The sequence below is a fragment of the Micromys minutus genome (genome assembly GCF_963924665.1).
Source record: "Micromys minutus genome assembly, chromosome: 26".
Classification (NCBI taxonomy): domain Eukaryota; kingdom Metazoa; phylum Chordata; class Mammalia; order Rodentia; family Muridae; genus Micromys; species Micromys minutus.
The window spans coordinates 12,150,014-12,165,508 of record NC_137961.1 but is presented as its reverse complement, the minus strand read 5'-3'; the positions used below and the strand labels follow the sequence as shown (position 1 = coordinate 12,165,508).

The following is a 15,495-nucleotide window of genomic DNA, read 5'->3' as shown; positions in this document are numbered from 1 at the left end:
CCCTCAAGAAAAAGTCACACGGGGCTCCAGGTTTTTATACATTTTCATAAATTCAGTTGCAAAGATTAGAATGAAAGGTGAAGTTTTAGTGTTGCAGAAGAAATGTATTTAAAGTTCATCCTGAAAGTGTACCTACCATGTTGGATATCCAGGAAGTAGGTTATATATGATGGAATATCTGTAGCAACATTGAAGTAAGTTGTAAGTCCTGGCTTTGTGTGCAGTACTGAAGCTGGTCTCTGAGACTTTTGCCCCATGGAAGGAAACTGCTCTGCCACTAAGCCGGACTTCTGGGTTCATAAGAGTTTGTGTTAGTGAATTTTCACAGTATCTCTTAGTCAAGGACATTAAACATTTGGGTATCTTAATTCCTGCGTTATAATTCTTTTATAAGTTAGTGGTTCTCCCAGCCAATATATGCACTTGATTGGCATCTGATCTACCGCAGGGACTAAAAGCATTTGACAGGCACATTTCTGGGTCTCGAGTCTGCACCCCTGCGCCTTTCCAGCTTAATCTTCAACCCCGCCTTTCTCTTCAACTGCAACTCTGTCTGGTAGCTTTATAAAACAGGAGCGTGTTGGGCTGAGCTCAGGATTTTCAGTGCCTGCCTTAGACACTATTCCTTATACAACAAAACATTTTCTTCCTCAGTGGAAAGGAATCATAAATAAAAATAAAATTACTTCTCATCTATAAGTAGTTCAGAATAAAATTTGTCACTCTATAATTAGGCCATTTATTTTTAAAAATTACTCCTATTGCCAAAATCTTTGCTTTCTTAAAATAAAAATCGGGCCTACAGAGATGGCTCAGTGGTTTAAAATGCTCGCTACTCTTTAGAATGTTGCCGTTGAGTATTAAAAAAGGACCCGCAGCTCGTGGTTCCCACACTTCCTCACTCTGCACGTGTCCACGTGGAGCTGGACCACTGAGCCAGAGCCGCTTGCCCCGGCTGCTTCTCCGCCCTGCGGTCCAAGAGCCACAAGCCAGGAACTTTGCTCATATTCCCCACAACCTGGTAAAATCATGACTCAGTAATCAACAATTTATTAATCAGATTTATATGTTAAATTCTCAATCCACAATACATTTGCGCAGTAAACTTACAACCACTTGACAAAGATATAAACCACCCACCTAGATAAGACAAATTGACCTACAGAAACCTTTAAAAATATTCAATACTACATATCACCAGTTTAGACACCTGGATCTAGATCCTCCTTCTCTGGCACCATCTTGATTCTCCTCCTTCCTCCTCTCTCCCACCTACAAAAAAACCTTATCCCCGCCCCACTCTCTACTGTCCAATCATGTATCGCCTTGATATCAACCTACATTAGAGAACGAGGGCTTGGTTCCTAGCACACACATGTTAATCCAAAACCATCTAGAACTCCAGTTCTAGGGAATCCAATACTCTTTTGGCCTTCACAGGCAGAGGGCACACATGTAGTTTACACATGCATCCATGCATGCAAAAAACAAAACAAACAAACACAAACTCACACCTCTGTATCTGTAACTTTGATATTAAGATTTCTGTCTCTGTAACTTTGTACTTATGTGTGGGGTTTCACTGTGTATGAAGGTTTTTGGAAATGTCATGGTATACCATGCCTGTACCTTGATTGTGGGTTTCCAGCTGATCATGAAGTTCTAGCACCTAGAATCTTGATGTTGGCAAGATCTCAGACTACTCAGTCTATATGTACTTAGTTCTCTGTGAAATGGCACTGACGTTCCCCTCTTACACTTAATAAGGGCAGCTGTCCTTTGGCTTCTTAGGAAGTCTTTCTTTCATGTCTGTGTTCTACTTAGATTCTACTTTGAAGATGTTTTCTAAGGAATCCAAAATGCTACAAAGAAGTATATCATTTTCAAATATGGTAAGTTCATGTATCAGTGTTATGGTAGAAGTTCATTGAGGATCTGGGCATCTGTCTAGCGTGTGCAAGGATGCAGAAGGAGGGATAGCAGAAGGTAGGGAGGGCTAGTTTCTACTTGCTTCTTTCTAATACTAGTATGACTTCATTTTTAATCAGAAATCTTGAATATCCAGTAGAATTCTCCTTAATGAGTCTAATTTTTTTTTTAGCTATCAGAAAAGAAATATTTCTGTACTACTTAAATAATTTAGGCACTTCTGATTACTCAGCTATAAAACAAGTTATTTAAAAATGTGCCTTATTTTTAATGTCAATCCTCCAGGAGATTTTGAAATTTCATTAGGAACCTTGTATAATTCTCATAGTCAATCACTATTCACATGGCTGCCAAAAGGAGAGGGGCCTTTTGTTCTTAAGAATTATCTTCTAACCAGGATGTATTCTAGATTAGCCATGTTCCTCCAGTCATGATATATTCCAGATTAGCCATGTTCCTCCAGCCCTGTTGAAACACTAGAGGCATCAAGATGGGCCAGTGAATTTCTGGCAAATTTGAGCATTTTGGAGAAAGCCCTACATCTAGACGTAGCCAGCTCTGAGCCGTGGGGAGTTATGAGCAAAGCCACTATAGAAAGACTCTTGACATCAATCTTATCATACCAATGAAGGATCTACTAATTATTGCAAATGATTGATATCAAATCTTTTATATTCCAGGCTCTATCATCTTGTTTACTTTTGCCAGGAGACACCACTGTCATAAGTTCTTCTTGGGATAACAATGTGTATGTATCCATGCCTGCTTCTTTATAATGAATTCTGCATACGTAGTAGCTGTCTTTCATGTGGATGTGAGGGATCAACGGCCTTGCGCTAGAAGATGCACACTAGAGATAAGGACAGTGGTGCTGGATTCAAATTTCTCCAGTTAAAATCTATTTTTCTAACTATTAAACTCAGGTGAAATGTAACTAAGACAGTTGGGAAATAATCTGATTTCACTTTTAAACATTGAATACTTTTCACTTAATAATACAAGATCAAGAAATGTGTAGCTTCAGCAAGCCTTAGTTTAGAATTTAAGAAACAATACTTGTTTCCTAAATGCATGTTTAAGAATCTTAAAATTAAGCTTGGATATTATTTTAATAGTTGTTGTTATCTTTTAGCTATTTTTATTCCATAGCATTTGGAAGACGCCAAGACACACTGCTGGGACATGATGACGCCGTCAGTAAGATCTGCTGGCACAGTGACAGGCTGTTCTCTGCATCTTGGGACTCTACCGTGAAGGTTCATAGACACTCTTTAACTGAAAATGTTTGATCATGAAATACTGCGAGCCATTCAGCCTCCTATCGATATATTCAATCACTTCACTTTTCCAGAAAGTATATTCATGATATATAAAGATATGCTATCAATTGCCTTTTCTTAAGCCTTTATTTTTTTTTTTGATAGTTTTGTAAATGCATAAAATATATCTTGATCATATCCAACACAAATCTCCCCTTTTTACCCTGGACTCTCCCAGAACTTCCCCTCCTAACTTCAACTCCCCCTCCTGTTCCTTTAAACCCAGACTCCAATTAGTGTTGCAAGCATGGAAAATGGATCTAGGCCCTCCACAAGAGCCTGAGTAACTCAGCAGATGGCTCACCCTTGGAGGAAAATGGTACCCCCACCAAACAAGTTGCCAATAGTTTCTTAGCTAGGGATAGAGCCTCATGACTCCCTCCTATTCATGGTGGAATACTGTGGAAGTCTCATGCAGGTGACCACACTGTTCATGAGTTCATGAGAGCCACAGCAGCCTTGTCATATTCAGAGGACATTTGATATCATTCCTGCCCACTCCACGGACTGTTAGGACCTGCTTTATGCTTCAGGAAGCAGCTTCTCTGACCAAGGTTGAGGCAGCACCTACCTGTGGGTCTACACATAGGTATTTAGAAGACATATTGGCAGTTTGGCTCTTCAGCAAAGCAGCAATAATAGGCTTTCACTTAAGGCCCTGGACTTCCCCAGCTGTGGGCTTTTGACCAGGTTTATAAGACTGAATTCCTCCCTCTAGAGTTAGCCTCAAATCCAGTTGGAAAGCTGTTGTACAGAGTAGGCACACTTTGCTGGCAGGTCACTCTAATAGCAAACAGGGTCCACTGTTGAATAAACCTAGTTACCTCAGTGACTGACACTGAAAGGTAGCCAGCAGGGAAGGAAATCCTTAGGTCATTTCTAACTTGATTTCTTACGTCCTTCAGTGTAAGTGTGTTGTGTCTTCAATAACAGTTTCACTGCGTTTCTGTTCAGTGTGTTCCCCTCGGGGTTGACAGGCCTGTTGTTCAAGCAAGAATTGGAGCTTTTCTTGCTTGATGACTGGAATTACAGTTGATCAGTTGATCCTAACAGTGCCACTTAAGTGGAGGAATCATCAAAAGACCAGTGTGTTTTGGTGTGAGGCAGGCTTCCATGTCCTCATTCACCATTTCTGAACTGCAGGAAGCCACAGGCCTGTTCTTCAGACTGTGTGGCTTTCATACCAGACACTCCCGTGCTCCTTACCTTAGGCTTCCAGTGTGATTCTGTGCACAAGAAAAAGAGAGAGAGAAACAAAAACGATTATGATCTTTGCAGCGTTGGTCAGAATTTTTTCTCCAACCTTATGGATATGTTTCCTGTACATAATTTTAATGCTTTGGGGGTTCCGGTTGCTTACTTCTTGAAACATTAGCAGACCCTACCACACTTCTGCATTCACAATCCCTTTATTCACACAGTGCTTCAACTGCACAGAACACAACATTCAGGGGACAACTGGGGACAGAGGCGGGTGTGTACAGGTGGGGAAGAAGCCTACAAGGAAAGCTGGACCTGTCTCAGCATCCCTTGGCAGGCAGGCGGGATGGGGTTTTTTTTCAGTTGTGCTGAGAATTTGGTATTAAGGTTTAAAAATACCTTCTGCAATGTGCTCTGTTCTAGGTGTGGTCCGGTGTTCCGGCAGAAATGCCAGGCACAAAAAGACACCAGTTTGACTTGCTGGCTGAGCTGGAGCATGACGTCAGTGTGAGTCCAACAGTGAGCTCTGGGTCCAGAGGGTGGGTGGGGAGTAAGTACTTGGTTTGCGTACGGTTTTCCCCCTCGTTTCCTTGTGCATATTCTGGACCGTAGGCAAGCTCTCTGGATAACCCTCTGCCTTCCTTTCCCCCTCTAATTTGTTCCTTTGTACATTTCCCTGAGAATTCGGTTTCCAGTTAATTTTCAAATGTCAGTTCTAAGGTGGGACCTAGTATCTTCGTGCTTTCTGAACTAAAAGGTGAAGACCATCTGTTCAGGAGATACCGATCCCAAAGCTGAGAACAGTGACAAGCTGTCTGCTGTGCCCAAGAGCGCACAGCCTTGTAGCAGAGCCAAAGTAAAGCTTGTTCCCGGTATTAGAGTCATGGTGCTGTGTTCTGGGACATGGTTTACGGTAGCTTTTGTCCACTGTGAACTGGTGCTGAGTCCTCAGTCCTCTGACTATGATTAAAGATACTTAGTATCAAATAGAGAGATTGATCCCTCATTCCAAAAAGCCTTCAAACAATCATGGATCAGCCCTGCTTCAAGCAGTTATATTTATTAGTCATGATAAATAAAAAATAGTCAAACCTTCGTGTGCTTTATTAGTCAGAGTTAACTTTTTAAAATGCTTTTCATTGAAAGAGAATCACTGCTGTTAAAAGATGACATCCCGGGTTTCAGCACCAATGTTAGGAAGGATGAAGAGAGTGGGGGGCATATGACCCATGGAGGTGCGGCGAGGCCTGGGGGCAAGGGAGATGCCTGGGGGGGGTGGTCCATGTTGGGAATCCCTTCCCCCTGAGGGACCAGCCACACAACGGTATAGTACAGTACAGAATAGAGTTTATTCAGGTCATGGCAGAGTTAAGAGGGTAGTAGAGGCAGAGAGAGAGAGAGAGAGAGAGAGAGAGAGAGAGAGAGAGAGAGAGAGAGAGAGAGAGAAGTAGAGGAGTAGAGGCGGGCCATGAGCACGTGGGAGAGAGGGGGGAAGGGAAAGGGAAGAGGAGAGGTAGGTGTGGGAGAGCAAGGCTGTAAGAGCAAGAGAGACAGGAGGGGTCAAGCAGCTCCTTTTATAGTGTCAGGTCACTGGGGCGGAGCATACCTGGCTGTTGCTAGGTAACTAAGGGGTGGGGTTTATAGAATCCCAACAATCACATCATTTTCTACCTTCCCTTCCTCCCTTTAATCCCTCTCACCTAACCTTGCCTAAGTTCCCACCAGGCCCCACTTTCAAGCTGATAATCTCTTTATAAAATATTGTTACATGCACACATGCATATGTATATGTGTAGGCACAAACTATAAATACAGTCTGTTGAGTCTGTTTTGTTGGTGCTGTGTAGATGGTTTCAAGGCTGATGGCTCTGCATTGAACAACCATAAGGAGGCTCATCTCCCTGCAGTCATCAGTCGCCCGGAGTTCTGCCTCGTGGTGATCCCTATATCATTTTCCCCTTTCCACACTAACATGTCCATTGCTGCTGCCACTCTTCCAGCCTTGTTTCCGTAGCCATTCCTAAGAGAAACGGCTTCACCGACAACTTCCTGCTATCTTGGCTCTTATGTTCTCTCTTTCCTGTCGTCCTTGATGCTCCATGAGCCATAGATGTAGGAGCTAGAATACGACTGTATCCACTGGGGCGTGGTTCCTTACAGGTTGTTTGCTGTGAGGTTGTTTGTTGTCTCCATGTGCTGTAAAGAGCGGCTTCTTTAATGGGGGGTGGAAACTGTGCTTATCTATGGGTATTAAGGTGAGTTTAGAATGTAGTAACACATTACTAGCAAAGTGGTACTAATAGATTCTTTTCTAAAGTCATGACCTCATTGGTCCCCGAGTTCAGGAATGTCCCGGGAATGCTTTCCCTCCTGTTAAGGTCACCTTAAGTCTAACGAGATAGCTGTTGGTTGCCTCTCATGTGTGAATGCCACTTACTGGGCTCTCATGCATAGCTTACCTTACCCACTATCGCCTTGGTTCCTAGGTGTTGCAGCTGGGTAGGACTATTCAGTGGCTTCTTTCCCTTGGCAGCTGGCATAGTACTTTCTGGAACTGTGGAAGCAGGACCACAGCAAAGAAGCATTCAGATCAGACCCAACTCAAGTCATTTGAGTTATGTCAAGAGCTATGTCAGTAATCCTTATTGTTTGCAGAGTCACTTGGACTACCGTGACCATTTGAAGGACAATTTCTCATGTCTGGTACTGGAGTACTTGTTAGTCTATGATTCTTCCGGGAAGCACTGTCAGTCCAAGTGGCTTAATTTCATGTGTGTGTGTGTGTGTGTGTGTGTGTGTGTACCCGCACATACATTTTCATATTGTGTATAACATTGTGTATAATTTTATGCCAACATGAGCTATTTGTCCCTCATCTCTTCGGTATTTACCTCCCTGAGCTGGTGCCCCTTGATTATTCTATTTCCCATTCCTCCCACACACCTATGGTTCATTTCAACTTCCCTGGTTTTTGTGTTACATACTTGCCTCTGAAGATTTCAAACTAGGAACGGCAGATAAGAACACGCAGCATCTGTCTTTCTGGATTTTGCTTTACTCACTCAATATAATCTTTGCTAGGTTCATTGATTTACCTGCAAATTTTATTTTTCTTTACGGCCAGACAGAATTCCATTACTTAAGTACCACATTTTCATTACCAGTTATCTATTGGAGGACATTTAGATTGTTTACATTTCCTAGCTATGGTGAATAGGGCACTAATGCATATGTCTGAGCATTATCTGTGGCCCAGGATGCTAGAGTTCTTTGGGAATATGCCAAAGAACTTGGTCAGATAGATTCATTTTCAGATTCTTGAGGATTTCCCACACTGATTCTCGGAGTGGCTGCACCAGTCAGCATTCCCACCAACCATGTATTCAATTCTGTCAGGTGCTTTGTTGTCTTGGCCATTCAGATCATGGTGAGATGAAATCTCAAAGCTGTGTTAATTTTCACTTTTCTAATTGCTAAAGATTGTGCACACTTTCTGAAGTATTTTTAGCCATCTTTATTTCTTCTTTCTCTGTTTAGATCCTTAGCCTGTTGTTCAATTGAGCCATTTGTTTCATTGGCTCTGTTTCCTTTTATATTCTGAATATCAACCCAATTATTAATCTGAATATTAATTTATCCAGTTGACTGTTTCCTTAGCTGTATGGAAGCTTTTTAATTTTACGTATTCCTGCTTTTCAATTGCTGGCCTCAATCCCTTGGCTAATAGAGTCATGTTGAAAAAGTTCTGACACCTGTATCTTCTAGGATATTTGCCTATGTTTTCTAGAAGTCTTAGCATTTTGCCAGCAACACTTATAGAAGATGCTGTCTTTCTACAGGGTATGTTTTCTTGACTTCCGATAAGTGATCAGATGATAGTAGTTATGGATATTAATATTTTTGTATCTTCTCTTTTATCCCTTTGGCTTGCATGTCTGTTTTTGTATGAGTACCAAGCTTTATTACAAGTCTAGAATACAGTCTCCCCTTATTATTCTTTTTGTTGAGGATTGTTTTGGCTATTTGGAGTCTTTTCTGGTTCCTTTTGAATTTTAGGGTTTTTGTTTTACATTGTTTTTGTTTTGTTTTTTCTGTGAAAGATATTGTGGATATTTTGATTGGAGTTAAATTGAATATGGAAATTGCTTTGGTAAAATGGCCATTTTCATAATACTGATAATGATACATGATCATAGAACATGTCTTTCTATTTTCTAATGTCTTTCTCAAATTCCCTTCAGAGATTTAATGTGTTCATTGTAGAGGCCTTTTACCTCCTGGTTTGGGTTTATTCAAAGATATTTTATTATGTTTGATGCTACTGTAAGTCAAAGTACCCATGATCTCTCTCGGTGTTTGTTGGTGTGTGGGAAGGCTGCTGATGTGTGTAGGCTGATTGTGCACCCTGCCACTTCCCTAAAATTGTTTTTTCCACGTTTTGCAGCAGAAACTCTGAGATCTTATGTACAATATCAACCCATCTGCAAATATGGATAGTTGAACATCCTTTCCTATTTGTATCCTTCCCTTTTTTTTTTTTTTCTTACCTTATTGCTTCAGCACCTGCTTCTAGCATTATATTGAAAAGGACTGGGAGTAGTGGACAGCCCTATCTTGTTCCCAATAGGAGACTGCTTTAATTTTTTCTCCATTTAGGATAATGTTGGTTATAAACTGGTCACATATAGCCTTTATATGTTGAGGTATGTTCCCTCCAGCCTACTATGCTAGGACTTTTATCCTGAAAGCATGTAGGATTTTGACAAAAGATTTTTCTGTGGCCATTGAGATGATGTGTTTTGTGTCTTTAAGCCCATTTATATAACTTAATATGTTTATTTACTCAAGTGTGTTGAGCTAACTGCATTTTCAGGATCCAACACCAATTCGACCTCTTGGCTATGTGCTTTTATTTAGTTCACCAGTATGATGCTGACGATTTTTAATTTTATAGTCAAAGGGGATATTGGTATGTAGTTTTTTGGTTTTTTTTTTTTTTTTTTTGGTTTTGGTTTTGGTTTTGGTTTTGGTTTTTTTGTGGTGTCTGGTTTGGGTAGGATAGTAATACTGGTTTCACAGAAAAGAGTTTGGAAGTGATCCTTTATTTTTATGAAGAATTTAAGAAGGATTGGTGTGGCTCTTCGAAAATCTGGTAGTTCTGTGAATCCATCTGAGCCTAGACATTTTTAGTCAGAACAATGGCTTTTTATTGCTTCAATTTATACCTATTTATATGTCTGTTTAGGTTGTTGGCCTCCTCTTGGTTTAACTTTGATAGTTTAGATGAGTCAAGAAATTCACCCATTTCTTTTAGATTTTCCAGCTTAATGGAGAACGGGTTTTTTAATTATTGCCTTATAATGTTCTGTATTTTGACTGTCGGTTATAATTTTTCCTTCATGTTCTTGAGTCTGTTAATTTGGCTCATTTGTTTTGGTTAATTGAGCCAAGGGCCTGTCAATCTTCTCAAAGAACCAGCTTTTAGAGTCATTGATTCTTTGTATTGTTTTATTTCTGTGTCATTCATTTCTGTTTTGTTTTTACTTCTTACGAGCTACTTGCTTTGGTTTTGTTTTTTAATCTTTTGAATTGAATCAATAAGTTATTTATCTATGATTTCTGACTTTTTGGTTTTTGTTTTTTAAGACAGAGTTTCTCTGTGTAGCCTTGACTGTCCTAGAACTTACTCTGTAGACCAGACTCGCAGAGCTCTACCTTCCTGTGTCTCCAGAGTACTGGGATTGAAGGTGTGCACCTGCCCAGCTGCCTTCTGACTTTTTGAATATAGACACTGTAAATATAAACGTCGCTCGTAGGACTCCTCAGTGTCCCATGGGCTGTGTTTTCATTCTCACTTATTCTTGGGAACGTTTGTTATGATTTCTTCTTTCATCATTGAATATGAGTTGTTAAATCTCCATGAGTTTATGCACTTCGTTTTCTTTGCTGTTGACTTTATTACATACTGGTTACATAGGGTTCACTAGATTAGTTCAAAGGTTTGCTTTGTGTGCCAGCATGTTGTCTATTTTGGAGACGCTCCTATGTGCTGCTGAGAGGATGTATATTATTGGTATTTTGGTAGAATATTCCATAGGTATGTTAGGACCATGTAAGAAAACTTTCTGAAGTTTCTCTGTTTTTTTTTTTTTGGTCTTGTTTGTCCAGATGACTTATCTATTGGAGAAGGTGGGCTGTTAAAATTCTCTACTATGATTGTGACTGTGTTCATCTGTCTTTAATTCCACTAGTATGTTTGTAACTAAATGGGTACACCAGAGTTTGGTGTATATATGTCTGGTATTATGATATTTTTCTGACAATACCTTGATTAGAAATGAAGTACCCTTCATAGTTTCTCAGGTTTGAAATCTTTCTTTTTTCCTTATATTAGAATGGCAAGCCTTTTTGCTTCTTTATCCCATTTACTTGGAATAGTTTCCCCATTCTTTCAAGGTGGTACCTGTCTTTAAAGCTGAGATATTTTTGTAGACAACATACCATGGATTTTTGGTTTTTAATCCATTAATACTTAAATATTATCAAAAGGTGTGGATAGACTGCAGTCAGTTTAGTTTTGTTTTTCTGGCTTGTGTTTAATTGCTTGGTTTTTATTAAATTAGGCTTCATTTCTTTTCTTTCTAGAGAGACTTGGCTGAGCTTAGTCCTCTGCTTCTAGTGTTCTGTGTGGTGTTTCTGTGTACTTTAACTTGGACATGGTTTGTTTTCCCCAGGCTGTTTCGACCATAGAAACCTGTTCTTTCTCCTTCAACTATGGCAGACACTTTGGCTGGATACAAAACGTTTACAAAGTTGGCATTTGGTTGTGGACTGCATTGTTCCAAGTTCTTGAAGCTTTCAGTTTCCATTGCATAATTAGGAATTGTTCTGCTGTGTTTTCCTTTGCTGGTGACTTTGTTTTTCCTCTTGCGGTTGTATTTTCTCTGTACATTTAATGCTTTGACTGTGATACACTGTGAGGTGATTCCTGTTGGGTCCGGCCTAGGTGAGGTTCTGTGTTTTCTGTGCCCGTCCTTGTATGGGCAGATCCTCCTTAGTCTGAGGGAGCTTCCTTCTATAATCCGCTCTGTTCTTCTCTCCTGGGACTCTTCTCCTTCATGTATGTCTATAATTTGAAGAGTTGGTCTTCTAATGATGTTCCATATTTCCTGTAAATTCCTTTCATGTATATATATTTTTTAATGTTTAATTTTCTTTGCTTATTTAATCTAGGTCCTCTATCTTCAAGTCCTGATGTTCTTTCTGTCTTCTGCTTGCTAGGTTTTCCCCTGAATTTTCTCCTTGAGTTATTGAGTTTTTCAATTCATCTTGGCTTATGGTTTTCTTCAGTTTCCATCTCTTTATTAAATTCAGTTTTGAAATCTTAAATTATCTTTACTGAAGTTTCTTGGATGTCTCTTAGGTGTTTGTTATGCTCGTGGACTTAATATCTTCATTAAATTCCTAAATGAATTATGTGATACAAATGTGATTGTCCTTTGAAATTGTATCCTACGGTTCACCTAGGGAGTTGTGAGTGGAGAACACTTTTCTAGGACTAGTGAGCGAGGAGACATGCTGCTGGTCTTTGTTTATTTTGCGGTTGGACGTGGGCATGTGGACTTTTTGGTTGTGTCTCGTGTGTTAGTCTGGCCTTCCTTAGACTGGGCCAGTGCAGGAGGTGCACCACCTGAGCCAGGGCACGGAAAGCTGAAGGAGCTGTTTAACTGGACCAAGGAAAGAATGCTTCCAAACCGCAGTTCTAGATGTAGGTCAGGGAAAGGGATGCACAGATGAGTTTATCGCTGCAAGTCTACAATTAGGGTGGTGAGTCTGCAGATAGCAGGTTGGAGGGAAGAAGCTAACTTTTTAGAGGGAGGGAGGGAGGGAGGGAGGGAGGGAGGGAGGGAGGGAGGGAGGGAGGACGCACACCTGAGTGCAAGTATTCCTGTAAGACAGTAGGGTGTTAGATCTGCTGGTGATGGAGCTACAGCCTGTTGTGAACCACTTCATCTGAGTGCTCAGAACCTAACTGGTTCTAGTCCAAGAGCAGTGCATGTTATTAACCACAGAGCCATCTCTACATTCCCACATACTTAATTCTTTAGACTATTTTAGGCTATTAGCACTAAAACTCCCTAAATTATTTCACATACTTGTATTTTTTTTCTGGCATCCTTGGAACTTCATTTTAAAATAAATGGCCATTTGATAAAATGCTACTAAAATATAATACGAACACATTAGCTGCACCAGCTTATTGCACAACAGTTTAATGTTTATCATTGTGGGTGTAGAGTTTTATGAGCCTAAGACACACATAGTTAATGAGTGATCTAACAAAATTATTTCTCACATTTCTTCTAGGTCAATACTATCAATTTAAATGCTGTAAGCACATTGTTAGTCTCTGGCACCAAAGAAGGCATGGTGAATATTTGGGACCTCACTACAGCCACATTATTACACCAGATTTCATGCCATTCAGGGACAGTATGTGATGCTGCTTTTAGCCCAGGTAGGTGTTATCCTTTTCAGTACAAATGACAGTTTATTTGAACTCTGAAATGAAAAGTTCAATAGATGATGAGAGGTTTTGCCTATAGGGTGGTTCATGTCTGGATACATACATACTTTGACACTGGTAATTTATAAATTGGAGACTTCTTCTAATTCTTCATCTGGAGAGATCAGCCTGGATGATGGAAATGAACTCATCAAAGGGTCATCTCACTATGGGGTCTAAGAAACTGAAAACCAAACAAACCATTTCAAGAATCCAAGGAGCTCAAGGAAAATGAAACAGGGAGTAGATTCAGAAATAAAGCCACTTTCTGAAGTAGCTCCATGTGTCTTTATGGCAGACAGTCGCCACGTCCTCAGCACAGGAGCCGACGGCTGCCTGAATGTGATTGACGTGCAGACGGGCATGCTCATCTCCTCCATGGCCTCAGAGGAGCCGCAGAGGTACAGCTGCCAAGTGGCGGTGGTAACATTTGTGATCATTCCGTTTGGTCATGCTTGACCCGGGCCACATCCTTCTTTTATGACGGACTGTCTCCTGATCATGCTTGCAGGTGCTTTGTCTGGGATGGAAATTCTGTCTTATCTGGAAGTCAATCTGGTGACCTGCTCGTTTGGGACCTCCTTGGAGCAAAAGTCAGTGAGCGGATACAGGGCCACACAGGTGAGTCCGGCTCTCTTCATCTGCCGATGAGCCCTTTGACGCAAGCCCTCATTTCTCAGGCAGACACCACCCCATGTGTTCTATGAGCTAACATTTCCCTCGCACAGGCCAGTGGTTATATCTTTTAGTTTCCTTATTTTGGCCTCTTACCCACGGGTGTCAGGCTGCCAGTCTTGAGGGGAGATTTGGCCGTGAATCCCATTTGGATCTTACTGAAAGCATTGTGCGGCTAGAACTGCGCATGCGCAGTATCATGGCGCGCTCTCCGCTCCCTTTCCCTTCTCTCCCGCTCATTCCCGGAGATCCAGTGTAGTGTGCTTACACTGCATGCTTCCTAGTCATCTGGAGGACTGTATTAACTGTGACACGTAACTGCCTACCTTAACTCTCTCTTCCTGTACAATTTTCATTTTTCCTAAAATTGTGTAGCTGTGCTTTCCTTTCAGTTTGGTAGGTTTTTTAACAGCTACCATTTTTATGTGACTCTGTCAATGGAAAATCACCAGGCTGGATACAGACTGCCCACTTCCCTTTCCATAAATTTCTCCATGTTTCTTGTGTGTGTTCCCAACAATTGTTTCGCTTTTAGATTCATAGTTACTTCCTGTGTCAGGGCTCAGAAGTGAGCATGGCAGGCCCTGTGTCTGCCTTTGGTTGCTCCTCTCTCACTGCAATGTCTTTCAGGTGCCGTGACATGCATCTGGATGAATGAACAGTGTAGCAGCGTCATCACAGGAGGGGAAGACAGACAAATTATGTTCTGGAAATTGCAGTATTAAGTGCCTTTTCCTATCTATCGAGTTCAATTCTATTTAATGGATTTTTAAACCACACTTTTAACTGGTCAATGTGCAATGATAGTACTTAGAGAAGTTTTACCACATGAAGAATGTGTGGTTTCAACTTCTTAAATCACAGTGACTTCATTCAAAGCCATTTGTTGTCATCCATTAAGCAGATAAAACATGGCCATGTTAGGGAAAAGCACATTCTAAGACAGGGGACCGTCATATATGACAACAGTTACAAGATTGCTGGGTGGTTCCGGGCAAGGAAAATACCCAGGTGGACTGAGGGCCATTGAACAGCACTGGTCAGCTCAGTCCCCAAGGAGCCTCTGACCCAAGCTGCCCAGCTTCTGACGGTAACACAGTTCTTTGGTGTGTTTTCATGGACTGGTTACTTTCTGCAGTGTTGTGTGCCCAGATTCTAAGAATCTGGGGGAGGAATAGCTGTTCTTATAAACAGTAAGTCTATTACTGTGTATAGCAATGGTTTATATTTCATTATGCTACTAAATGTTCATCTTTTCTACATTAAAAATATTTTTCTGTAATGAAAGCGCTTTTCCCTTGTCTAATTTAATCACAAGTATTAATCCTTCTACAAAACCGTACCTAATTACACAAATACAATCTCATATCTTTTGGACCTGCATTCAGTACAAGTCCAGAAAGCAAGGTGGATATCAAACTGGGAATTATAAATTTCTAGTAGGGTAGCCTATATAGACACTGCAAAGGTTTTCTTCCACATTCAGTCTCTCAACAGCAACTCCAGGATTACAGATTTTCTGTGCTACCAGAAGCATAGTTACAGCGAAAAGGAAAATTTTTTAACCTGACTAAAATAGAATCCTGAGTTAGTTTTAAGTATCACTAATACATGTGGATAATCTCTGGTTTCCCTAGAGACGCAGCAGCCTTCCCGGGTTCCTTTGTCACTGATGTCAAGTGCGCCACAGGCTGGGCATCTAGGCCTCCCAGCTAGTATGGTTCCAGGACATCAAGAGCACAGGGCGAAGGGACCACTGCCTGGCCAGTACGGGCTCCTAGCTAGCGTATTTCCAGGCAGGCAGTC

General features: G+C 41.0%; 1 protein-coding gene across 1 annotated transcript in view; it reads left to right on the top strand.

Annotated features, from left to right (window-relative positions):
• Positions 1-14,942, top strand: part of NSMAF (neutral sphingomyelinase activation associated factor) — a 55,224-nt gene extending 40,282 nt beyond the window's left edge. The window contains exons 24-31 of the mRNA XM_080938502.1: positions 1,825-1,892; positions 2,610-2,677; positions 3,062-3,185; positions 4,872-4,955; positions 12,816-12,966; positions 13,313-13,415; positions 13,526-13,635; positions 14,320-14,942. Coding sequence (XP_080794628.1) covers positions 1,825-1,892; positions 2,610-2,677; positions 3,062-3,185; positions 4,872-4,955; positions 12,816-12,966; positions 13,313-13,415; positions 13,526-13,635; positions 14,320-14,414 — 803 coding nt within the window. The 3' untranslated portion in view covers positions 14,415-14,942. The remainder of the gene's footprint in view (positions 1-1,824; positions 1,893-2,609; positions 2,678-3,061; positions 3,186-4,871; positions 4,956-12,815; positions 12,967-13,312; positions 13,416-13,525; positions 13,636-14,319) is intronic.
• The last annotated feature ends 553 nt before the right edge of the window (positions 14,943-15,495 follow it).